Below are 27,381 nucleotides of genomic sequence, written 5' to 3'. Positions count from 1 at the left end.
CGAGAGCGTTCTTTTGTAGCCTCTCTGCTTGGTAAATATCCGCTCCCCCACTTTCTGAACACAGTTTCTCTTAAAAGTCTGCAGTCTTATGAGATCAAAAGGCTTCGGAGAAAGTAGCCTTAACTCAAGATCCAATTACTGGCTTTCTTATAAGGGCTTTTAACCACCATCATCTTCATCAGCTGACGGACTTTGCTCAGCTGCCACGAAGACAGCTCAGAAGTCTTTGATGGCAATTTACAAAGTGGACCTTGAGGTGAGATTATTTTGTCAAATTACCGCTTTCAGTGTCGAGGCTTTACAAAAGCTCCCGCACAGCAGCGACGGTCGTGTTACAAATTTGATCACAGGCTGGGCAGTAGTTAGGGCGGAAATTAATTATGCTTCTCAAAATATCTGTGACAGTGATCATTCGATATCTTAATTTTTATGTACTCATAGTTTCTCTCATTTTAAAGTCCTGTATTGTTTTACATACAATTTGAATACATGTAATTATCACACATCTGTCCAAAATATAGGTGCCAGTAGAGGCCTGCTAAACCTACAGGTAGTTTCAGAAGGCTGTTATTTCCAATTTTCTCATGAATCCATAGTTAAGGTAAACTTAAGCGACAACTAACAGTGACGCCACTCGTTGGTTTGTGAACTGCCGTTACGAGACCTTTGCGTTTTGTGTTTTAACCGTCACCATCTTGCTAGTTCAGAGTGGACTGGAGCAGGAAGTGACCAAATTTGGACAAGCCAGGGAGGAGCAAACGTTGGATTTGACTCGATCTAATTGGGTACCCGAGAAAACTAAGGCCCGCCCACATATCGTAGAAATCTGACCGCACCTCAGGCCTGTCAGTCAACCAGGCCCAAAACATAAATAACACACGGCTTAAAAAAAACCAGCACCAAAATAACTTGTGGGGAAAAAATGTTTTATTTTGAATTTCATGCAACAACTTGAATGTCGGGGGTGTTTGGATAGTTTAAACACAGGATTTTCACCCTGTTTGTATCTCGTAAAAAAAAAAAGAGTCAAAAGTCAACAATCATTTATTTTGAGTTACGCTACGTACGTTAACTTCCATAACGTAACGTATATCCAAGTCATTTTTCCTGAGTCTAACCAAGGAGCGTTGGTGCCCAAACCCAACCACGCGTAAAAGGGAACAATTATGTTACCATGGTGACGAAGGTCCGGTCTGCCCTGCCGTCGGTACTCTCCAGCGGTAACATATAACCTTGATAACAGCCTACTGAGCCGACCAGGCGGTGGACCGAGGTCCTACGAGCCGTGTCCGTAGTCCCGGCGACAACTGATAGCGGCGACTTAATGAACTGATAGTAATCGAATCGAGTGCCTCTTTGCAGGATATGAACCCAGTGTCTCTCCATCCATTTCCAAAATTAAACAATCCAGCAACATGCATATGGTCTAAAACAGCTTGATTAAAATAAATGGGCTTTATTATTGGTTTAAGGCACCAGCACTTGCCCTTTTGGTCACATAATTTCAAGCCCAAGTGTTCAGACATGCAAGATGCCAAATTCCTATTAAAATGCGTCTCATGAGGCAACGGCGGCAAAACTCGCTTTTTGAACGGTGTTAAGAGCACATTGGTTCAATTCGAATGAAATCCGATATTGGCTCTGATTAATGTGGACATTGAACATGAACATTTTAATAATTTGTAATTCCCCCACTGACAGCCTTGAAATGGCAGCGACGAGAATGAAGATTAGAGTCGGTAATACTCGAATCGCCGATGCCTCGACAAGTATTATCATTAATTCCACTTAGCCTTTAAATTCGTACGTTCCTTAAACCCCCGAGTGTATCAGTAAACGCAGAGCGGTGTGTCTGAGGACTAACGACGGCTTTCACTGGTGGGAGCGCCGCTTACACGAGGCGAGGCAGCGACTCTCGCACCAGCAAGCTGTTGTGTAAAAAAAAAAAAAAAAAAAAAAAAATCAGCGAGAAGTGGCAACACTCCTGCAGTTAATTAACAGGCATCTCCATGTGTTGGCACAGTGGCAAACAACATACGGGGGTGGGGGGGGGGGGGGGGGCATCAACGAGAACAAGACGCACCTCAACATGTTCTCAGATACACGCTGGCTAGAAAATGACTTTCTACCGTCGGTAGCTTTTTCCACTAATACCACACCCGCACCTGCATATATATATAAATTATAGCGTCACTCAAGACTTCTGGTTATTTGCAGGACTTAAATGTGCATTTTGGCTGGAATGATTCATATCCTCCCCCTATACCTCCATAAATATGCATTCTCACAAACTTTTTTTTTTTACTTTCATCTTCCTCCCCCTCCCTCCCTCCCCCTCATCCCTCCTTTTCCAAACTCTGGAGTTTTGAGTTTCTTTTAAAGGAAATTAGTACAAGTAGAACGCACATTCACTGCAGATGTGCATCTAGGTAAAAGATAATATTGATTTCCTTTATTCAAGAAAGAAAAATAATAAGAAGAAAGAAAGAAAGAAAGAAAGAAAGAAAGAAAGAAAGAAAGAAAGAAAGACAAATTTAGAAAAGAGCACATTTGCATAAAAGCAGAAGGATGATTCATGAGGGTTTAAGAGCTTAGAGACAAGTCGTATTTGGATTTGGTGAAAAGCGAAGACACCAGGAGAAAGTTTATCAGTGTTTTCTATTTTTTACTTTCTGTAAGTGTTGTAAGACGAGCCAGAGTTCACCTCCTCCTCCTCCTCCTCCTCCGTCTTTTTCCTCGAGTGTTGGGCCGCAATCTTGACAGACTCGCTGCCAACCAAAACACAGTGTGACCGCGTCGTCCACTCCGACAGATGGAGTGGCAGATCTTTGCAGAGGGATTTTGATCCGGTCCTTGGATGTCCTCTCCTCCTCCAAGAAAGAAATTACAAAAAAAAACCAAAAGAAAAAAAAAAACGAGCAACTGACTGGCCGGGACGGAGGAGGCAGTTGGTGCTTTTGAAAAGAAAGTTTGAGTGCTTTAAAAAAATGGCTCTTTTTTTCAGTTCAGAGAGAAACTGCACAGACGCAGCCAAAAACCAAATGAGCAAGAACTTCAGCTCAAGTGGCCAAAGCTGGCTGCACGTTACGGTCACATGTTCATAAAATGTACCAGCTGAAAGTTTTCAGTCGCAGAAGGATGTTTGTACTTTACGCTCAAATCTGGCAAGTTTTGAGGCATCAAAGAAACCCACTTGGATCCTGGTGGTCGCTGTAACGGAGTTGTTAACTATGTAAATTAGATGCATTTTCTTTTAGCTTTTTAAGCAGTTTGTTGAATATCTGCTGGAAACTTTTTTTTGGGGGGGGGCATGTTGAACTTTAAACACTTTGTCGTTTTCTGAATAATCTGGTCGTTAAAAGCAACTTTTGATTGACTTCTCTAAAACAATAAATAAATAAATAAATACAAACCAGCTTTGCGGTCTGGTTAAGTTAAGGCAACTGAAACTGCTTCGTTGGGGGTCGAGTTAATGTGAATTTAAACATACAAACAAGTCTTTAGTCTTTCTGATGCGGACAGACACGGAGGCACATGAACGGCACCTAAAATAGGAAAATAATTTTAGGATTGATAATCCATATTTGCTGTTCCACAAATTATATTTAGGATTGTTGTATAAGTGCGTGGCCATTACTGGCCATCAGTTTTTGCCCTGGATTTCTATGCTGTCCTTTTCTCTCTCTGCTCTCCCCTCACCTCAACCACTCAGCCTGCTTCCTTTGGAGGTTTCTTCATGTTAAAGGGGAGTTTTTTTTTTTTCCCTCCGAGCTTACGTGGGAATTGTTGAGGGTTCCTCTGTATAATGTTGTAAAGGTCTTTTGTTTGGAGGACGAGAGGTCCTGATGTCTGATTCCTCCTGCTAGGAGTGTATTCATCCTTCTCCCGACAGCTGTCCACACTGAACTCCGCCGTGTCACGCCTCCACTTGTGTATTACCCCCGGTTTGTGTTTCAGTATTTACTCGGGTTAGTGACGTCTGCTGTAGAACAGCAGAATCATTTTACAATCATCCCGAAGCGATTAGCATCTGCTGTGTTACACGAAACTCCGCTCGGAGGTGAGGCTGTTATCAAACCTGATTTCCCCGCTTGTGCTACATAAACATCTTTGTGGAAGTGATCAGAGCGGCAGTCGTTTGCATCAAGCTGCACCGGCAGCGTGACGCAGAGCGAACATGTCGTATCTCACGGTAAATTTTTCCCATCGAGGAAAACGCAACTGTAGCATGATTACGCTTCTAAAATACATTCTTGCGCTGATTAAATTTAGAATTCAGAGGCCTTTTTTTTTTTCTTTTTTTTTCTTTGAGATCTAAAAGTTGCAGCCGAACACCGCAAAGATGCTCTGGGAAAAAAAAAAAAAAAGAAAAAATGAACACACTTCTGTGGCTGTTTGATGCCGTTTTCATACATTATTGATGCTCCCGTCCTCCTTCAGCCCTGCCTCTAACTTCTTGATCCTCGGGGGGATTATCACTGAGAGCTCCTCTGTAATTCCAACAAACAGCCACCTCTTTTGTTCCCATCTGCTCGGAGCAGAGGAAGGGCCTCTTGTCACGTCGACGTGAGGACAGACTGGAGCAGACACCTCCAGCTGCACCGTCTGTACCTGTCCCACCTGGAGCACCCATCAGGACGGCTCTCCTCCCGGCCGCCTTCAAATCTGACAGCTGACAGCTTCATAGTACCTTCCTTCAAATCGTCGGCGCTCAGACTAGTTTTCCCGTCCTACAAAATGATCGCTACGGAGATGAAGTTCGGAAAGACGGGGACACATTGAGTAGTTTTGGGTTTTTTTTTCTCCCGTGACAATCCAGCAGCTGTTTTAACCGCGGTGGAAAGTGAAGGATTGTGTTTGTCGTGCCAACTGCAGATGGCTTTATCGGATAAAATTAAGTTTATGCGATTAGAAAGGAGGTTTAAGGTGTGCGGAGGATTAAATGTATTGTATTAGAGTGGATGAGACAATTGAGGCTTATGTGGGTTTCCTCTTCAATCAATGGTAATACGGACTTTATTGTTATGTACTCGATTATGAAACTATTATGGAAATCCAGTGGGAAGAGAAAGTTGCTGGGCCTCATCAACCTGTCGGCAGCCGCGGTTTCTTTCTTGCTACCGGACGGTTTTAAATCTCGGGGACTCTGCTGATTTACATGCACACTTGTAGTTTGTGATTTTTGTGACATCCTGATTACGCCCCTTTTAGACCTGACTGACAGTTTGCGCCCGATATTATAACCCGTCTTTTCTGAAGTCATAACTCACACAGTTAGAGTACCAGCATCGCTATAAACATCCAAAAATGTGTTTAGTTATTACAGGAAAAGGTCCTTATAACTTAAGATCCTGCCACATAAACCCACTTTCTTCTTTATTGTTGTCAATAGCAACCCAGCGTTAGTTTCTGTACTGTGCATCCACCACAGGAAGTGTTTCCAGCTAAAAAAAAAAATAAAAAAAAGACTTAAAATACATTTTTCCAGCTTGCATTACCCAAAGCATCATAGGAACTGTAGTTCACAAACACAAAATGTGATTATTCCAAACAGATGTTAAAAAAAATACATGAATAGTTGTCATGAAGTGTCATTCAGTAAATTATGTCACTTTTCATACAATGTCTTTTTTATGACAATTTAAGTAACTGGACATGTCATGACAAATGTCTTTTACATCGACTGCAGTGATCAAGTTTCATGTTCCATGTTTGTGAGAGGTGATATTGTCCTGGTTAATATCAAGTTAATATTACAGCAGTCACTAGGGCTTCTTCGTGTACACGATGATGTCATGCCGATCTTATGCACACTACTGAAAATACATTTTTATGGCATTTCCTTATGCCGAAGAAGCCTTCTGCTGTTTTTAAACAAACTTGTCTTCCCAAGCTGGAGTTATTTCAGTGTTTTTTAGAAGATTAAATAGGATGGAACAAATGCTGACTATAAGACAAGAAGCCTGTAGGAAAAGCAGGAAGAGTTTCGCAGCCAAAAAAAACCAAAATAGGTTCATCCTCGATTCTGAGGTAACTCAGTCAGAACATAAAATGCTGGATGTGTGCCTGCGTCGACTCAGGCAGTCAGATACCTGGCCAGAGTTAACGTCATGAAAACAGACAGAGGAATAACTGTGACTGGTAGTTTCAATATTGCATAAACATCACGCGTATAAAAAAAAAAAAAAAAAAAAAAAATAGGCATAATGAACACAGAAAAACAGATTGGGATGAAACGTAATGAAGAGACGTTTGTTTACCGGGTCCTCGATTGGTTCATAAGGGGACAGATTTGGGTCAGTCTGTCCACCGGCGCTTTCTCATCTCGTATTCAGCGCTGCTCACTTGCCTGGTGTTACAGTGTTCATTATTACGGGCAGGGGGAAACTGCACAGGCTAATCTGTTCATGACCGAGTAGATTAAGCAAGCAAAGCATTTTTTTTTAAATAATTTTTTTTGCATAACAGGAGCAGAATTATTGTTTGCAAAGTGCTAAGGCAACGGCGCTCTGACCTTGTTGCTGAGTATCACTCACCCTCTGGTACCGTCTCAGATACAGTGTGTGGTGAGAGTGTGTGTGTGTGTGTGTGTGTGTATGTGTGTGTGTGTGTGTGTGTGTGTGTGTGTGTGTGTGTGTGCATGTGCGTGTGTGTGGACTGAAGAGCTAATTGATCTGTGAGACCAAACTACGACGGGTTGGAATCGATTAATCTTTTCCAATGCCGACAAAAAGATTTTGCAAAACAGGCCGATTACTTTATGTCTGACAGCAGAAATGGGATTGACTGAATCAGTTCTTCTTTTTTTGACTGCACTGAGTGAAAATGAACCCGACGGTGCTCCTAATTATATGAGGACCGTGTCATCTACAGCAACAGCTGCTTCAGGCGAATGCAGACTCTGCAAGATGTGGAAATTTCTGTTTATGTGGTAACACAAAGGAGACGGTAAACTTCCTGTGTGTGTGTGTGTGTGTGTGTGTGTGTGTGTGTGTGTGTGTGTGTGTGTGTGTGTGTGTGTGTGTGTGTGTGTGTGTGTTGAGGCTGTGCAGCATCATTTGTGGCACATAATAGGTGGGTAAAAAAAAACAAATGAACATCATAGAACAGGTAGTTCTCGGCAAGAAATGTGATTGGTCAACTGTACATTTGGGGCATGCTCAAATCAGCACGACAGCACACAGTGTTCCTCACGAGAAGAAAAACAACTGAAGGAGATCAGAGAGCAGCAACAGGTTGGACATCATTTTCACCACTTTGCGATAGAAAGCCATAAAGTCTGGTGAAATTATCCTCTGGACACCATAGAAATCAACTGGAGTTGATTTTTTTATTTTACATTTTGACTACAACTCAATTCTTCTCCCGTTTACGTTGAGGTGCTTAATCGCCGTCTGAATTTTGTTCAGAGGCAACATTTCTTTTTTAAATGAACAAAGCGCCACAATCCTTAACTGCATGGGAGATAGCAGGAGGCTGTCGGGGTGGAGGGGGGGGCCCAACAAGCCGTCTGCGGTTACGTTTGGGCGACTCAAGTGGTTCGGTTAAGGTTAAGATAGGTGAGCTGGCGGTTTGTCGCGTCTCAACTTAGGGGGCTTTTGTGTGACTGCCAGTGTCGCTGGAAAACATATCCAGTGCAGATGTATTTGCAGCTTTCCAAATATATTAATTAACAGCGTGTCCTCATTACAGTGAGAGAAAATGTAATCTGCTTGCAATTATTTCCTTCAAAATGTCGTTGCAATTAAGTTATATAACAACAGCATTTCCGGGACATCATCGTGGACCACAGAGGTGAAACGACAGGCAGGCTTACGTTTGCCGCGCTGTGATTGGATGCGATGCTCACATACGTGGCCACAGTCATTCAATTTGCATTTTGGCATTTCAGTCAAACGGACAGAGGTCTCGAGGCCACTGTTAAACGAAGGGATGCGGGGCCGCGGTCTTTTGATAAGCTCCGGCTTTTTTTTTCTTCTTGGTTCTCACTTTTAACAATTCCCAAAACTTCCTTGATGTGTTTTTACCGTGTCCATGGCCATTCTGCTGCGCCTCTTTTTGTTTTGCCAGCTCTCTTAGATGGCCGAGAACAAGCAGCGCTGCCATCACTAATCTCCCATTCCCATGTTTTATCACCATGACAGGGAGGGAGTTGTGATAGAGCACTCGGCAGGCTGAGTAATCCTTTTGACAAAATTGCAAGCAGTGTTTATTCAGCGCCTTTGACTGCAGCACAGAGGAGAGGCTTCATATCTAGAATAGAAAGCACACACTGGCAACCTGGACACATTTCTGTGAACAGCAGCCTTGAATTTGCCCCGGCTTTTACAATGATATATTTGCTTGGCATACTGCTGTGAACTTGGTCTGAAACATCTCGATCCAGTGTTGAGGTTCGGATATAGACTTGTTTGGGGCATTTTTCAATACTCAACGGTACATTTTGGGCAGCACTCAAAAACTAACCATAATCAGTGCTCTTTCTCAGTTAAAACTCAACTAAAAAAAGATGTCAAATTATTGCACGGCGTCGATTAGAAGTCCAGTAACACAACGCACAATGGAAACCCAAGCGCCTCCGACCGTAACTGAATTCGCCCGCGCTGAGATTTCCCCCTTGATGCACCTCCTCCCCCCACAAAGCAACCATTAGTATCTTTACAGTCTCCTTCGCGGTAACTCGGGTAGGATTCTGCCCCCCGTTTAATGGTCCCGAAAACAAGAGTGTAGACTCGGTGCCATCGCAAGGTCCATTAGCGAACAACGCTCAATCTGACATTCATGAAATCCACTTAACCGACGTCCGCGTTGGCAAGGCTCTTTGTCATCCGCCTTTGTCTCAGCGGTTTGAGCCATAAACAAACAGTCTCCTTACACTCCTATTCATTTTTCAAACCCAAAGCTATAATATCTCCCCAGACAGCGAGCGCTGCGCCGTCCATGCCTCTAAGTGGGGGAGCTCCAAGGCGTTCCATTAGCCTCTCGAGCAAAGTGTTAACCTTAGCCTTTGTAGCGTAGCAGGGAAATGGCTCTGGAGGGAGGACTCTGTCGGATTTTTCCCCGCATCCACCACGGTTTTCTCCGTATATAAAAAACAAAACAAAACAAAAAAGTTCCATTTACGTGCTTTTAAAGTCCCACCCAAAAAAAAACGGAGCCTATTGTTCTTTCTGCTCTCCATCAATAAAACATGTGCCTCCACATGTCAGAGGGGGGTTTTGTGAATATTTAATCTCGCCACTTGTTTCTTTTTTTATCTGCCAAATCACTAAAGAAATATCAGCAAATTTTTCCTCGTCAGTGACTTTGAATCGTTTCCTTTCATACGCCCCATTTGAAACCGGAAAACAATAAACCTAAAAAGTCGCAGAGGGATTGGAAAAGCCCACGATGGAAGTGGCTGTTCTTTCACACACACACACACACACACACACACACACACACACACACACACACACCACCCTGCCTGTTGTTTCCATCTGTGACTGAATGTAAATGCGTGTTCATCAGTACTCTGTGTTGGCTCACCTCCCATTAATAGAAAATTGTGCTAATGAGATGTAAATATGTTTTAGTTATGCTATCTCCGAAACATACGCACAACAGCATCGCAGAATTAATGTCGTTATCAGAATCTGGCGCATATGTTTCCTTCCTTACAGATTTGCTAGTCACCACCGACTACTAGCAAATCTGTGATAATAAAACACATAAAAATCTAAATGTAAAGGAAAGCCGGAGTGTTTTATTAAGATTATGCTGGTCACCAGCTGGTTTGTGAACGGCCTTTATGAAGCCTCAAGTCGAATACCGGTCGTCGTCATCTTGCTAGTTCGGAGCGGTTAGGAGGAAGAAGTGACCATATTTGGACACGGGTGGATTGAGTGGTGGATCTGACTCAATCTGACAAGAACCTAATGACTTAATGAACCATAATGACTTTTTTCAGATGGACCGCTGGAAAACTAATAAGAAGGAGCAATGTAAGCTGGCAAAACTGAAATAACTTGTGAAAGAAATGCATTGACCTCGAATTTCATGAGGGAAGTTGAATGGGAGTCTATGGAGCCGAAGGCTTTTTGTAGCCGACCTCTGGTGGCCCTCGGCGGTATTGCAGTTTAAGGCACTTCCTCATCGGCCCCATTTTTCAGACCTTTTTCAGACGCTACGAACACTTTTATATACCGTCTGGGGTTTAATCATACATCAGATGTAGTCCTACTGTAGATGAAAACACGTTTTGTCGTGAAGAATTATTCTTTTATTTTAGTAAGGTACAGTACAGAGGAAACTACATTTTTCAGTGTGTACATTTTCTGCTCTGTTGGTAAAGGCATCAGTCCTGCTGACAGTTTGGTGCGATGGCTCACTTTCACATTCTGCAGCCACCAGCCTACATTGTTGTATTCTTATAAAAAGACTGAAGAGCAGTGGGAAAAAGGATGCGTACTTTAAAATGTATTAATCCCAGCTGGGCGAACAGGAAGCTATTTTCTAAGTAAGGAGAGGAGAAATAAACTCCTTCCAAGCAAGATTCATTTCTGCAGCGCCAGTACATTTAGTACATCGGCTTTCTTTTTCAAATTCAAGCTGTTTTTTCTCGGTGGACTTATTTTCAGGTATCCATTATATTATTGTCTTGGTTCAGTAGCAGAGCTCATGACATTATAAGTATTAGATTAGCGTTGGGTCAGCAAGGTTTATTGTGTGTTTAGAAATGCTGAACTACACATACAACTCTTGAAAAATGAATTCCTGTTCGAGCTACTTGTCTCCGGTTGGTTTTCTGATCGGCATAATGCAAATTCATCTATTATACCGGTTTTCTGTAAACAACCTTATTCATCATCCAGTTTCCAGAATAAGAAAGACAGAAAGCTTATCTTATCCTAAGAGTCCCAAACAGGTCTGTTTACTGCACAGAAGATTTCCCGGATATTTTCCTCTTCCTGATGACATTTCCTTCACAAACACCCCCATAATTAACTTTGACATTAAGCCTTTAGGCACATTAAAACTGTTATTATGTCCTGCTCTCACACCGACTTCACCTTGTCCCTGTACTGTGTTGATCGAAACTTAATTCTCTGTAATTACCTGCATTTAAACCCTCCACCACCTGCACGTTGTTGTAAATCTCCTTTGTTTTTTTGTCCAACTAATGAAAAAACAGATTAAGTCAATGGGTTTGATGTTGTCATTTGTCTTAAATGATCATTGTCGTCTTTATCCTAACGCATATTATTGGATTCATTATTCAATCTGCATAAATTGGCATCTGGCCTCTTTGTTTATTCATGGTTTGTCGTCTTTTATGAATGCCTTCTGATCTCATAAAGTTATCCAGTGACATTGTACTTTCGGTGATTAATGAATACCGATGCGGCGCTGACAAAAGGCTAACAAAAGAAATACATAAATAGATGACACGCAAAGCGCACAGCATTCAAACTGTCCGTCGAGATTCCCGTCTTTCGATAAAATCTTAATCTTTACACTAAAAAACAGCCTGCAAACCCCAAGTTCCACATTGCCTTCCCTTCTTTGATGCTCATGACTATGCTAATATTTGTTTTCATCATTTTCCGAGGTATATTTAACACTACAAGGAATAAATGGCCTCCAGATTATATCTTCACCGGGCTCATTCAGTGTCACAACAAATGAATTCAAAACTGTTTACAGATTTGGAGTGTATGTGATATTATGCACATAATAAATCAGCTTTGTCTTCAGTGAATGCCCCCTTTAAGCCTTTAGAAAGAAAAGGAGGAAATTGCAGTATACAGCTCCATTTAGGTGAAGTCAGTGTAAAAAAAATTATAATCAAATCCTCTCTCGCTCCCGTGTGTCTCATTCAAATGTAATACTCTCATGTCTCGGTCTCACGCAGATGCCGAGTCTAGCTATAAAAAAAAAAAAAAAAAAAAAAAAAAAAGTAAACATCAGTGCCTTGATCATAAGCTAGCTTGAGGTAAATAGTTGACTGAAGTGAACAACCGTGTCTCCTAGAAATCCTAAATGCAAACAAAATGTTTTTCGAATTACGTTTAGGTGCAGCTGACACCCCAGCGGGACTTAAGGGGTTACGGGAACGGTTGAATACAAATAAACATGCCGTGTCTCATGTCACTATGTTCTCTTATTTCCTAATTAGCGGTATTTCCTCATTACAAAATAGTAAATGTTGCAGTTTAGTTGTATAGCAACCTCTTATATTTCAGTATAACAGTAGATATTTTTCTGCCCCTACCTTTACTGGTATCTGAGCATGCGGACAGTTTTGGTTTTACTCGCCCAGGTTTTACGATAAGGTTGAGTAAACCTTTAAGATTTCATTATCTCACTTCTTGTACCCATTCACCACCTCTGTCCTGTTTCATTAGGACAAGTTTGCCTCAGTAGCTGGCTGTGTAGTGGCTCCTATACCTTCAGTAGAGCGACATGGCACTGCATCAGATTCCCTCGTTCAGGATAGAGGTGTTGGCAAAAAAAAAAAAAAAAATTTCAAAATAAATGTTATCAAAATGAAAAAGTAAAAACTGCAAGAATCATCTATCCTCACAAAGTATACAGATACTCTAGTATCTAATACCTTGATAAGAATTATTCTCACAGAACATTATTATCGAGCTGTTGTGCGCAAATGTCAATTTGCTGAAGGCTTGGTGATATTGCAATAAAGCGACACTGATTCATACATTATTATGCAGAAATACCTCGCAGAAGAAAATAAATATTCCTCGGCAGTGATTTCTCTTGTTTCTGCATTCTGATGGCCGGTAATGTCAGGTTGCTCGACAGCTTAATGGCCAAGTTCAGTGGAAGGATTACTTTCCAGAGCAATTTCCAGAGTGATGTTAATGTTTAAAGCGTGAGGCCGTGCAAAAAAGAAAAAGTAGAGCGTAACATTTTCATCAAATTTGGAGAATTCAACAAGTTGTGACCCAACGTTTCACAGCAGGGGATTCCAGCACAAATACAGACACTGTCTGGAAGGCTGCTGGTGCAACTCAAGAATTTACTAACGTAAGAACACCATATAAAAGCTTTTCCAAGTGGAGTTACTGAAACATTTTAGATTACAAAAGTTGAGTTGTAGTTACTTCTAAAGGCGTGTCAAATAAATGCCCGTTTAAAGTTATCACCGTGCGTGTTAGGAATTCTTTAAAGAAGCTGGCCTTTCTCACAGTTTCCCAGGGTTTTAATTAAGTTGTTTTGATTTCGGGTTTTTTGTTGCCTCCAAGCCCCCTCCACTCAATGGCCAAACAATTTGAGTCTCTTTAATCTGTCACCAGAGGAAAGACACTGTGCTTACTATTCTGGAATCAAGATCTTGCACTCCAAGCCGCTACTTGTCCACGACCAAGTACTTTCCCTGATACCCTCTTTTTTTGTTGTTGTTTGTTTGTCGTTATGGTGATTTGGCAGCGGGTTGTGTAACCCGTCACCATGGGAACATAACTAAAAAAGCCGCGTGTTTGTGTGACAGTGATATGAAGGAAATCTGAAACAAAGATATCCTTTTCTCCTTCCCGAGAGCTCTGAAGCTCTCCATTCAGAGGGCTTGGTGCCGGCTTTGGGCTGGCCGTGACACTCTGAAGGGCTGCCATACAATAGACCTCCACCACAAAAGACCAAAGGCTGCTGTTGCTGTTTTAATTTGAAAAGCATCACAACCAGTGTGAATAAGCTGGGAAACCAAGATGTCATGTGTCCCGTGAAGGGGGAAAAATGAGAATGGTGATTTCGCTGGAGCCTATTGACCAGAAAAATATTTGATAATGTTTATAAGAGGGGCCAGCGGGGTGTCAGGCAACCCTTTTTTTTTTTCTTTTTTTTTTTTTTTTAACAAGTATATATCAAGTGGACTGACGGATGCCTTACCGGACGATCTAATAAAATACGATAAGATATGAGATTTGAGTTTAGTTGTCTGTTCAGTTGACTATCTTATGTCTAACTCTAGCCTATAGAGCTGCATAGGGAAGGAAAAGAGGCACCAATTACAATACTCTGCAACACTTTTAGCCTGAACCAGTGGCAAATTGAAGGTTTCATTTCTCAGGTTTCATTTCTTAGGTCTTTATTTTAAAGTCTTTTTCTCCAACCACACTGTAAAATGTACAACAGAGGGAACTGAGAGAGTCGTCAGGCAAAGGTAAAAACGAAGCTGGAATATCCTATTTCATGTGCCCTGTGTGTAGAAAAGTAAAAAGACTCTCCCTCTCAAACTAACCGCTCACAAGGTGCCTCGAGCGACCAACCAAAACCCCCGACCGCTTGGTGGTCAACAAGAGGATGATGATTGTAGTCACGCTAGGTGGCTCTCAGGTGTAAAGCAGGATGTGGTTACAGCTTTTCCGGCTCACTAATAACGTTTTTGAACAAACAAAGGTTACAAAAACGCTTATACCGCGACGAAATGAAATGCATACCAGAGAGGGGATGAAGAGTATCCCCGCCGGCGATGAAATTTAATGATCAGAGGCAGGAAAATCAGAAGCAGGGAGGAAATATTCACCCGATGTTGCCTTCAGCCCCTTGGCAAATAACTTACATGTCTGCAAACCAATCTTATTTCCCCATCGCAGCTTTTCCCCAGGAGCCAAAAAGAGGTCTCCTTTTCATTTTGCCATTGGAAGAAAAATAAATTATGTGTTAATAATCAGAGACAAAAGCTTCTGGAAGGTTTAGCTGATCACCCATAAATTACAGTTCATTTATACGGTAAATCTTGCGCAACAGTTGTGTGACCTCCTCATTGCATGGGCTAGTTCTCTGCAATGAATCCCAAAAATAGAAGAAATCCTGTTTGGAAACAATTTAATTAGTAACCGGAAAGACTTGAATCTGCCAAAACTTAAATGCAGAAACAAATTTGTTCTTGAATTCGTTCACCAAATGGATCTAATTGGCTTGTTTGTTCATCTGTTTTTGTTTTTACTTTTCAACTATATGTGAACATAACAATTTTTATAATTGGGAGCTTTTCTGATTCAACTAAGGAAAACAATTAAAAGTGAAGCGAATCAAAGCTTTTCTCAACGACCGCTTGGAAAAAAGCAGAGGCCGCACATGAAGCAGTGACCTCAGGGATGTGGTCAGCACTTTTTTTGTTTTTCTTCCGCGATAATTAAAAGTCTTCAAAGAGTCTTTTGTGTTTGGAGAAGAGCCTCTTTGTAGGTGTCTGAGTGTGACAGAGGAAGGGCCGCTGAGTCGTCGTTCGTAGAAAAATGTTTTCCAAAAACCGGGAAAATAATTCTGGCAGATCATTAACGGTGACACCGAGGTTCAAGGCAGTCTTCCAATTACAACCGAGATGCTTTCTGCGAAGTGACACTCGCTGTGAGAATGCAGACGTTTTACACTACTTGTTGAAAGATAATTCTGAGTTGTTACAATTGGAGTTAGCGGGATGTAAACAAAACGTCAGTTCAGCGAAACCTACTGTAAGAGAAACAAAGAGAAATGCGACAAATATTAGCCAAACTGTCTGTGACAACATTCATCGCAGTTTGCAGAAAAATCGTTGATTTAATGTACTTGCTATAGATTGTTAACACGATTCTGTGCACAGTTTTGGTTTGATCTCCAAATAAGCGGTTCACATATTTCCGGTTTAACCGGTGGCTTGTATACGATCTGTCGGCTGGTTCTTGGTTTTTTTTTGTTCGGTCTGACTTGGTTCTAGTTCTTCTGCTGTATCGTCACGTCAGTCGTCCAACAAAACCCAAACAACACAATAGGTCGATCTGCAATGACTCAGAAATATATGAATGTTACAGAGTACCAGCAACAGGTATGCAAGACCTTCATCATCATGGTAACAACAACAAAAAAAATGTGTGGATGATGCATAGACTGAATAAAGCTCCTTAATGAGACAACTTTTTTTTTTTTTTACAATTATTTTGATGTTAATAATGTCTTTAAAACATTTTTCTCTGGCTTAAAGATACTAGTTTTGGATGTCATAGACACGAGTACATTCAGCTCTAGTCACATTATTAAAGTATTTTACTGTGAAACCAAAGTCTGAGAACAGTCTCTATTACTGTAAAGTTTATTTTTTAATTAATGATTTAGCTTGATAGCAAATTAAATATGTATTTGTTACCTGTTAAGAATGGAATAAGATTAAGTCTTGCTGTTTTTTTTATTTTTTTATTTGATCAGTCCATGAACAACGAGCTTATAGTCGTCCAACCTCTGCTTCAGTAGGTTCGACTGAAGCAGAGGTTGGACGACTATAAGGGGTTAAAAAAAAACAAAAAGATCTCCACATCCGAGTTTACTTTTTACAGTTTCTTTCCCACCCTTTATTCAATAATGTAGTCGGCCTTTAATCTTGCCGACATATTGACGACTAACACCAGAAGGCTGAAAACATATATGGTAATAAAAAAGTGTCTTTGTCCAACGTTGTATCCTCTTACAGTGTTCAGCAGAGCTTTATTATCCCCAAAGGGCTGTAATTAGAGCTGCGCTGCTGAATCTGGTAAAATACAATGAAAGACTGCCAATGTATAACCTACAAATCAGCATAATGTAACATTAATTAGACTCACAGTGATTACAATAAAAGTCAGGGGGGCTTTGGCCTTCGCGTACAGTGAAATCAGGGACACAAAGCTTTTGAAACGAGGATCTTCGCAGGAGAAGTTAACTTCAGCCTGTGAATGATGTGCCAAATAATGTGAGAGCCATCTTGTCTCGGTGAATTGCATGCATCAGCTTTGTCCTTGCAGTCCTTGGGGCAAAGCCATTGACAGATCGGTCAAAATGATGGAAATAAAATGGAGGTAAATTGAGTGTAATGCGAGACACGCTCTCCTTTTTTTTTTTTTTTTTTTTATGGCTGTAACTTGATATATTTTCTTTCATTGAAATCATTTCTGATCGTTTCCTCTTGTTTTAGTTTGTGTGGCGGACTTTTTATGGAGATGTCATCATTTTAGATTAAAATGTCTGTAATTTTCCATTAAAAAAAAGTAAGACAAAGCTTTATTGATTGCCGTGGGGAAATGCGGTTGTTGCATCTGAAGACGTAATGAGATTTGACAGGAGAGTTAAGTGAAAATCTGAAAGAAGAAACAAAGTAGTCAAACTAATTAAAGCAAGTCGGTAACGAAATGAATTGAATGGTCCAATTATCCAGTCGGCATACTTGTGGTAACTTTGACATGTTGTGTAGACAGGAAGGCACAGATAATAACAACAGTAGAAACACCAACATGCAGTTCGACTTAGCTGATCGATAAAAGAGCACATTTTCATATCCAAATAATCCAAATTAAAAAAAATAGAGAGTAAAGATAAAGAGTCGAATGCATCGAATGATGCAGTCAATCCTGTTGCACTATTCTTTTGTAAAGGAAATCTTTTGTAACAGCTGCTGTATAATATCATCAGGCTCGGTTTCCCTCACACAGAGTGTCCCCTATGGGAAAGGCTGTTGTCTGCAGCCCTATAGATTTGTCAGCCTCACACCGTATTGAGGCACAGATCATGCTGCCACAAGGCATTTGCATCCTTTCATCAACACACTACTAATGCATGCAGAGGCTGTGCCTAGAAGGCTCCATTTGGCAAGTGGAGAAACAGAAAAAGGGCCGGGGCCATGTTGGAAGCTGCAGCGGGCCGAAGCCTCGCACCGACCATCCATACTAAACATCTGCAGCTTCGAGGGTCGGCTCCAGTGCGTGATTATTATTGTTGGAGGGCATCACCCCGTGTTCCTCTCCACTGTACTCACAGATGTTCTGCCTTCTGATTCTTACCGAGGTTGTCGGTGAATCCCATGCCTGCTGCATTTGAATTTAAAAGCGTCTTTTTTTTTTTAACCTCTGCAGCTTCCAAATGTATTCAGTAAACAGTGCGAGACGACCCCGGTCTGAAAACCAAAGCAAGGAAAGATTTAAACAAGACCTATGTATTGATTGTAACCTGTGCATTCCTGTACTTTGCACCATGAATAATTGTCATAAAATGAACCGAGAGTCACAGGAAGTTCCTGCGGAAGATGCAGCCCGGCGGTCCGATGATGCAATAATGAATGGATGATTTGCATTTGAAATTTGAATATATTTTCACATTTTTAAATTCCATTGCGTGACATTTATTCAGCGCCAAATCACAACACAGGTTATTTATGTCCTTACAACAGAACTTTACAGCATTACGTAGAGGAACCCCTTTTAACGGGAAGAAACCTCCGACAGAAGCAGGCTCAGAGGTGGGCGGAGCATCTGCCTCGACCGGTTGGGGAGAGCAGAGAGAGAAAAGGAAAGCATAGAAACACGAACCGTTGGCGGAGCCTGGAAAGGTTTTAAATCAGAGACTTTAGCTGTCTGGTCTGTGAATGTCCTGTTTGGCTTCACCCTTACAGCTCTGATACGGTCAATTTCAGCAGCAACTGGTGGCTGTTTTTCATAAAAAGCACCAAAAGAAAAAAACGCCTACTCTGCATATCGTTTGAACAGAGGATGATGTGAATGCTGTGTTTACAACCTGTCGCGTGGTTAAGTTGTTCAAGCGACCAGTAATTTCTGTCAAAACTAGACAATCGGTACGAGGCCACGCAGGGCCGACTCATCATCCCGGCGCGTGCTCGAAAGTGTTTTAACCCACAATCACAATGTGACACTGACAGAAACGTAGTCGCTGTAATGGATCGTGCAACCGGTTCCAAGTATCTGCTAACAGATCCTCACGCCGAACCGCAATGAATGGAAATCAGCAGCTCGACAGGAAAAACACGAAGAGACCGTCGAGCAGTGTGGAGCACAAATGTGGCGATTTGTAGTGAAGGAGTTAAAACTTTTTTTTGTATTTATTTTTTATTTTTTTAAGTAACAACCATATAATTTGATTTAGATCTGAGGTTGTTGGTCTTTTGGCGTCGAGGCTTGGAAAAGCTTTCAAGTCGATTGAGAGTTCAGATGCTGACATTTATTTATTTGATGTCAACTTCACATATTCACAAAACTGTTTGAGGAGTTCTTCTGCGAAGCGGCGAACGAGAAACGTTCGGTCGGCGGACGATTTCTGTTTCAATCGACGACGTCGATGATCAAAACGAGCGAGCGAGCGGGAAACAAAAGAGAAGAAACGAAAAGCGCGCGGGTGTTTCACGCCTCTTCAAAGAAGTCTAAAGACAAAATGCATCGTCTTTTTACCCCCCCGCAGTATTTCTCTTTTAAAGCTCGGCTTTTGACTAATTGGTCGGTAAATATTTGATGTCCAACAGACGTATGGAGTCGGCTCAGCGGGGGAGAGTGGCGTTACTCCACGATGGATTTATTTATTTTTTTTATTAGCAGGTCTTTAATCAGACGACCACCGCGTTTTATCTTCGCTCGGCCCCGTTGCTTCATCTAAACAGCCTCCCGGACCAAGAAGGCGACTCGCGCTATAAATTATGGATGATTTTTTTTACGGGTGCATATCGAGGATCAATGATGAAACGGTGTGTTCTCCGATGGTGGTGTGAGTTTATGCGTTCCTCCCTTTTTAATCTGAAAGTTATGCCTCATTAAAGCTCTGGTGTTCATTTATAAATACACCTCTCCTATCAGGCCTAAACGACTCGGTAAGACATTCGGTCTCCACTAATTGAGACCCTGCAGATTCACCAAACTGCATCCTCGGGTCAGATCTTTCCCGTGGACAGGAAGTGATTGATTGAAAGCCGAGAGTGAATTTTCGAGGTGTCTCCCGAGGCCCCGCTCAGAGAGATCGCCTCATTCGGAGGAAGTTGGACTCTCCGAATCGTCAGCCTCTCGCTTCCTTTCGTCCCCCAGCGAGCACGGACCAATCAGGGCGGAAGTTTTCTTCACATGTACGTGTGCACGTACGGCCAACTCGACGTACTCCACTCACGGAAGATTAAACATCCATTCGTTGGAAAAGGTTATGCCACGTCTGAATAGAGGAATAGAGAATGAATGAGTGATGTCCATCGGAGTATTCTATTCCATTCAGAGGGACTGGGTTCATTGTTAGTCGAAAAAGAGACGGCAGTTTTATATTATGGAGCTCAAATAAAGGCCACGTAAAGGACAGATATAATTAGTTAATTAGTTCATAATTACCCCTTTTTTTTTGGAATACGTTGGTTTTCTTGTTTCGTATTCGCCTTTTTGAATTTACATTTCCAAATCGTGGGGGTTGTTGTTCAGGGCCTGACTACATATGTGGTTTTAAAATTTAAATATTCATCTTCGTAACCCCAAGATAAACAAGTGTTAGTTATGAGTTATAAGTTTAATGTTATAGAATACATTTTTTTGATATCATTTCATTCCATTTTGACCAGAAGGAAGAAAGTAAGTTGATGTTCATGCACATCTGGGACAATATGTTTTTACAACAGCTTTTGGAAAACAACATTTGTGAGGCAAAATGTGCCTTTGAGGATCGATGTCCAAGAGATGTAAGTTTATATCCGTTTCCTCGCTGAAATCACTGAATGATAGATTGTTATCGGGTTTTTTTGGTTTTTTTTTGCAGATTCGACAGCACTGTAAGCATTTTGTTATTCAGCTTTTAAAACCCATAAAAACACAATGTGCTCACCCATAACGGTGATTAATGAAGAATAACAGACGCTTCTCCCTCATTACATTTCCGTTGTTCTCCCGCTGGACATTTCGATATTAACCGCCGGGCAGCGTGCACGCCGCAGAATGGACCTTAATGGCCTCCATATCTCTGTTTCTGCTTCGCTGCGATGTCAGTCGCATACGATGTGATTACTGACGTGGTCATTCACGTCTCGGATTTTGTTTAATCCGATGGAAAACGTGTGAGACGCGTGCGCACGCCTCGGGGGACACGTAATGTAGTAAAATATACGACGAGTGGACTGCAGAGTGACTGATTTACTCCACTTTGCTCTAAATCACCCAAGTGATCAGATGTTCACGCAAACGCGTGGACTGAACAAACCTGTTTTGTCTCTTTTTTTTTTTTTCCTCCCGGAGAGACCGAGGCTCGAATGTAATTTGCCTACGCATACGGATGAAAACCTGATGGGATATGAAACCACACACACACGCACACAGCCTGAGTGTGTTGGAGATAATCCGGCTGCAGTCCATTTGTAAAGGTTATCCAGGTGTGACCGAGATGGAAACGGGCAGTCCTCGGAGAGATAGAGGCAAAAAAAAAAATAGGACTCGGTCCGCCGGGTTTTTCAAGCGCTAATACGAGCCCTCATCCCCGGGCCGGCATATCTTTTCATTGACGCTTTACGTTGCAGAGTCGCAGCTAATTGAATGCTGAAGTGTGAATGTGCGTGAATGTTGAGTTGTGAAAGAAAGAGCGCAGAGACGGTTTGTTGAGCGAAACCGCGCTCTGAAATGTAGACAGCGAAGCGGCGTACGAGGTTTTTCGTCGCCGTGCGAGTCGAAAGGTATTATTTCACCATTTCAAAATAATAGCAGTATAGTGATGCTCGCAGCGGAGTAAATAGACGGGAGGAGACGAGGGCGAGGATGGAGATCGATAGGGAAGCCCTCCACGCTCGGAGCATTAGTAATGCTGTAAAGATGCTCCATCTCTCTCTAAACCCTCTCGACAATTTTTCCTGACCTTTTACTTGAAGAGACGTTTATGCACTTCTCTTTCTCAAGATCAAATGTCTGCCCTCCTCATAGCATCCTCTCGATATATATATATATATATATATATATATATATATTTCCCCCTCGACTTGGCAGCCTGCTTTTTTGTTTGACGGCTTTTGTGTGGACAGAGAGACGTTCGGCTAAGTGTTTTATTTGACTGTGGAGCGAGGTTTTTTTTTTCTTTTTTCTTTTTCTGCTTTAGTCAGCCGAATGCTTCGTCGGCGACGACACGACAGATACTTCCAGAAGCCTTGAGGAGTTGAATACCTTCGACGTGCAGAACGCCCGGTTGAACTGCCTTTTATTCAAGCAGTATTTCACCGCAGGGTGTGCTTTAATGTCATCAATCGGCACGGTTATTGTGATTATGACAAGTTACCGACTGAATAAAATATGTAATCATAATGTACTCATATTGTGGAGCAATTCCCTTTTAAAATATTCAACTTCGCGTTTGGGCGATCGCCGTTTCCACGGCAATACACGGGGTATGACTAAGAACCGGAAAACCGTCACGTCAGCAGGCTCTTTTGTAATGTATGCAATGTTTACTGCTCCGGCCCTTAGCAACGACCCTAGCAACGAACACATACAAACACGGATGTGCTTTGCCAGCTCAGTCTTGTTGTAACTGAGATATCTTCTGAAAACAGAAACCCGCGGACGCGTGTGTTTTTAAGATAGTAGCGCCGTGTCAGCCACTCACCGGCACAGCTGATATGATCCGAACACCGACGGGCTGACAGTTCTCCACAGCTTTGTAAAAATCCCAAAGTGAAAATTCATTAAAACAATTTTTTTAAAAGATACATTTCCAAAATATTCTGCTTCGATCCAAATTTATTGAAGTTTAGCCTTTAAAAAAAACTAAAAAAAAAACATTTTCACTGCAGGTCTTTGATCCAGCGCAGATAGTTACAATGTTGCCATGGAGATGTGCAGTTGACCAATCAGACTCCTTGGTCGGAACTACTTGTTGTGTAATTACTTATTTCAGTTGAGAGGAGTTATCTATAGCAGCTTTATCTTGAACGCGGTCACGGGGACGGGGACGAGGACGACGGGGACAGGTTCAACATCACGGCACCAACACAAAAGGACAAACAACCAATTCGCGCTCTCAACGTCTTTGGACGTGGACTTTGGACGTGGACTTTGGACGTGGATGTTGGACGTGGACTTTGGACGTGGACTTTTTCCGTGCGCACCACCACGCCGAGTGCAGCTGCACGACTGTACACCGAGCTTTTCCTCCAGATATTTTGTACCAAAGATGTTTTTTTTATTTTTTTTTTTGCTGCACCGGCAGCAGGGCCTCAGGTTGTGTTCAGAAACTCGGCGCATTTAATTTCAGTAAAGAAGAGTTTTGAACTCCTCACGAATCCCCCTCCCCCGCTTTAGTTTCTGAGCACACACACAAACAAACAAACAAAAAAAACAACAACCACATTTTGGATGTTGCTCAAAGAAAAAAAAAAGAAAAAAACAATAAGTGCATTGATGATGAAATTGTCCACCGCGTGGGATGAATCAGCAGCATCATCGGGAGCTTCTCTTTGGCCTGGTATTTTCATTAACTGACATCAGACTAAATAATCTGATGAATAAAAGAGCCTTTAGACTTAGAAACCCACTAACTGCTCTGCCACACACACACACACACACACACACACACACACACACACACACACACACACACACACACACACACACACACACCAAGCAGATGTTTCACGTAATGGGAGCACAACAGGAAGAGAATTCAATTCAATTTGGCCTGAGGGCCTAATAGGACATCAAGTGGAAGAGGAAAGCGATAGGGTTTCACCCCCCCCCCCTCCTCCCCCCACACCTCCCCCCCCTCACACCTCAAACCCCACCTATCCGGTGATGTTGTTCCACCGGAATGAGACAAGCTCCTCACCCCCGATGCATCACGGGCTGTAATCACCTTCTCCACTGATGCGACGAGGACTCGGGAGGTCGAGAGCAAAAGGCGGGCGAGGATTCGGGTTTTTTTTGTTGTTGTTTTTTTGCTTAATGGCATTCAATGCGAGCGTGTTGTCATTGTACAGTTTCGTTGCATTTAGAGGCGGATTAGGAGGCTCCCCGGGGGGGCAGCTGTCAGGTGACTTTCAGGCCCATTGTGAAAGTGTCGATGTCACCGATGGGTTCACAGTCCTCAGCACTTTGCCAGAGGCCATAAAGCCGTTGTGCTTTTGGCACGACGTACGCTTGTAGTGTTGTTCCTTTCAGCAACAGTCTTCTACTCTGCTATTGGAGGGGGGAGTGTACAGGATTTAGGAGGTCCGAGGGGGGGAGGGTTTGAATCCGTCCGAGTTGTTTTTTGTTTCCAAACCCGCCAAGCAGTTGTTGTTGTTGTTTTTTTTTGCGTAAAAAGTTTCATTTTATCTCACGCAGCAGGTTTCATTTTCCGACGGGGATGCGTGTAACTTTCACGCCTGGAGAGGCCGAAGCGTGGCTTCCTCACGTTTTTTTTCGACGATACCTGGTTGCAACGCATTATTTCTCCGTCTTCTTTATCAGACCTGCTCTTCGTGTACGAGCCTTCTGTGTTAGGTTAGGTAAGGTAGTTACTTTATTAATCCCCGAGGGGAATTTTTTTCCCTACAGCAGCATACAGAAGCAATAAGATAATAATAGAATAATAGAAAAGCAATAAAATAGCAGTAAAATAGCAGTAACGTGCTGTTTGTATGAAGTCTGATCTATTGATTGACTGAAGGTTTTTGTAACAGTTATGTTTAACAATATAAGTTATCACACAAGCGGATGAGACGTTAGGAGACGAACCGGATTCCTTTTGAGTTAGAAAATACCGTTTTGTTGCTGTCAAACGATGAACAGAGCGCTTTTTTTTTTTTTTTTTTTTTTTTAAAACTGCGGGAGCAGACTGTTTAAAACTCATTCATCACGGTAGCAGGTGGGAAATCAACGTTTTCCCACGAGACAAAGTCAAAAGGGGATTTTCCTCTCCGCACAGCCGGAGGTCCAACGGATGTCGTTATTTACATTTCCTGGAAATTCCCTTTGAATTTATCATTTCTTTTGTTGTTGTTGTTTTGTTTTTTTTAAAAACATCTTCACAGCTACTGCCAGAAACATGATTAATAACCCGAATCAGCCGCTTGCACTCGTGATACCAGCAAGCTGTTTGCAGTCACACTTTTTTTCACCTTAAGCTGCGTAACGTTTCCCTGCAGCTCCTCTCGGTGTGTGTGAAGGAACAGATGCAGGACAGAGAGAGCAGACCGCTTTGAGCAGAGCAAAATTACCACCAAAAAAAACCATTCATGAGCTGGAAACCATTTTATTTGGAGGGGGGAGAGGGGGGGGAGGGACGGGGGGGGGGGGGCTGTTTGGCCAGCAGCAGGTGCTTGTGGAGCACATGGAGATACATTCCTCTAAAGTGCCTTGCTCAAGGCCACCTCGACTCGCAGCAGGTCCGGGTGTTCAAAGTTCCTCTGAGCTCGAGGCTACTGCCGCCTCCAGACACGGTGAGGAAGATGGAGCGAGTAGAGATGCGCGAATCCAAAAATATCTACTTTTTTCTATTCATTTTTTTAAAATTTAAAAAAAAAAATTTTTTTTAAGACAGAGCAATAAAATCACATGGAGCTTTAAACGCACCTACGAGGTGCGTTTCCTTATACATGAGTCACGGATTCTATCCTGTCCTGAGGCGAGGATTAGTGGGAGAGTCTCACAGTTTAGTAGAGTTGTCATGTGACTTGTAAAATATAAAGTGATGTGTCGTGGCTCTTGGGTTTGGACTCGGTGTGTGTGTGTGTGTGTGTGGTGGGGGGGGGGGGGCGAAGACAAATCAGATGGGGACTCTGCTGGAGGAGCCCCTTAAAAACAGTTGTGGGTCGCTGTTCATGTTAATCAAAGCGAGAGCGCACGCACACACACACACACACACACACACACACACACACACGCACACACATTCCTGCGAGGTAGAGGGAGCTCTCTCCAGTCGATAAAGATGAGACGGAGTAGCTGCTCTCATCATTAGAGTTCCTGCAGCCCTTCTCCATGGCTGCGACTGCTCATTTGTAAGTCGCGGGATGTTTCTTCGCTCCGACCGGCTCGGCTTCATCTTTTGTTGCCCCCACTGTTTGCCATTCAGTTTATGGAGCCCACACACACACACACACACACGCACGCACACACACACACACACACACACACACACACGCACACACGCGCACACACACACACACACACACACACACACACACACACATCTGTGGAGCCCTCTCTCTTTTATTATGGGAATTCCAGGCATGTATGAGCAAGGCAGATACACGCCCCCCCCCCCCTCCCCTCCCTTGGTCCCCTGTTGCAGGCACCCCTTCATTCACATGGATTTCTCATGGGGCTAAAGCAGAGGAAGAAAAAAAAAAGGGGGGGGGTGGCAGTGGGTTTTTGGAGGAGGAGGAAGAGGATGAGGAGGCGGAGGGAAGCAGAGCTCGGCTAATTCATCAATAACCTTTACCTAATCCCTCCCTTTCCCTGTTCCCCCCCCCCCTCTCTCTCTCTCTGTGTGCCTTGAGGCATTCAAGCAATACATCCATCCCCCACCCTACCCCACACACACACACACAGACACACACACACACACACACACTTGCATGCACTCACATAGGAGTCTGTCTCAACATGTCCAGGGAGAGAGGATGAATCGAGTTGAAGAGTGTTATTTCTTGTGTGTGTCGGTGTAAATCGAGTCTCTGAGGGCTGTGTGTGTGTGTGTGTGTGTGTGTGTGTGTGTGTGTGTGTGTGTGTGTGTGTGTGTGTGTGTGTGTGTGTCTGTGTGTCTGTGTGTGTGTGTCTCAGCCATGACCCGCAGCTAAAATGGTGATTATAGACTAGAGACTAGGTGTGGCAAAAGATGGGGCGGCGTCAAAGGCTTTGTCTGTAGTCCCCCCCCCCCCACACCCCCCCCACCCACCCGTACGGCCCACCAACCGTGGGAGGAGGCTCCGGCTGTCTATCACAGTCTGTCCCGGGGAGCCGTGAACAGTCTGGAGCCCGAATGAGCCGCCGTGTGGGGCTGAGCCGCTCTCAGACCGGGACCTGAAGGGGGGAAATCAAGAGACGCAATCACAAGTTCAAGAAGCTCCGTGGAACCTTTTTCTTTTTTGTAGCCGGCAGACGAGAGCATGACCGAGTGAAGAGCTGCCGGAGCCGCAGTGCTGTTTTCTTCTTCTTCATTCATTTCTTCTTCAGCAACACATGACAAATATTTTTCTAAAGGAGAAACCAAAGAAGAATACAAACTTCTGTGGAGTGCCTGCGAGTTACAATCTTTTGAAAGGGGGGGCTGTCCTTTTGGGGAATTAAAAAAAAAAAAAAAGATCCTCTTGATTTTTTTTTTTTTTTTTTTTTTTTTTTACAGATTTAAAGGATGAGATTTCGATGATAAAAGCATTTGGAATATGGGACTTTTAATCTATGATTTGGACCCTGGCTACAGGCAACTGTGTTTTTGTGCTCAGCTCTGGCTAATGTTGATAAGTACGTCCCATTTACTAAGTTAGTTCTTTATTGTTTTCTCCTACTTTGATTTTGCTTTATTTTAATTTAAGGATATGTTGACCTGTTTTTCCTCAAAAAAACAACAAACAAGAAGTGTATTCAAGTAGAAAAACAAGTTTTTCGTGAATTATTAGAGTTGCCTTCACATCTGTTTTTAAAGAGTTTTGTGTGTCGTTGAAAGCCC

General features: G+C 42.7%; 1 protein-coding gene across 2 annotated transcripts in view; it reads left to right on the top strand.

The window, feature by feature from the left end:
* tmem132e (transmembrane protein 132E) overlaps positions 1–27,381 on the top strand; it is a 327,452-nt gene that overhangs the window by 198,349 nt on the left and 101,722 nt on the right. The window contains exon 1 of one of the 2 annotated variants that reach the window (XM_069145921.1): positions 27,082–27,176. The exons of the other annotated variant lie outside the window; for it this stretch is intronic. Coding sequence (XP_069002022.1) covers positions 27,098–27,176 — 79 coding nt within the window. The 5' untranslated portion in view covers positions 27,082–27,097. Of the gene's footprint in view, positions 1–27,081; positions 27,177–27,381 lie in introns of those variants that run through there. 2 annotated transcript variants of the gene reach the window in all.

The sequence above is a fragment of the Embiotoca jacksoni genome, unplaced genomic scaffold, assembly GCF_022577435.1.
Source record: "Embiotoca jacksoni isolate LCO1_2020_lvr unplaced genomic scaffold, fEmbJac1.0.p SCAF_13, whole genome shotgun sequence".
NCBI classification, from domain to species: Eukaryota; Metazoa; Chordata; class Actinopteri; family Embiotocidae; genus Embiotoca; species Embiotoca jacksoni.
This window is presented reverse-complemented; position numbering and strand designations above follow the sequence as displayed.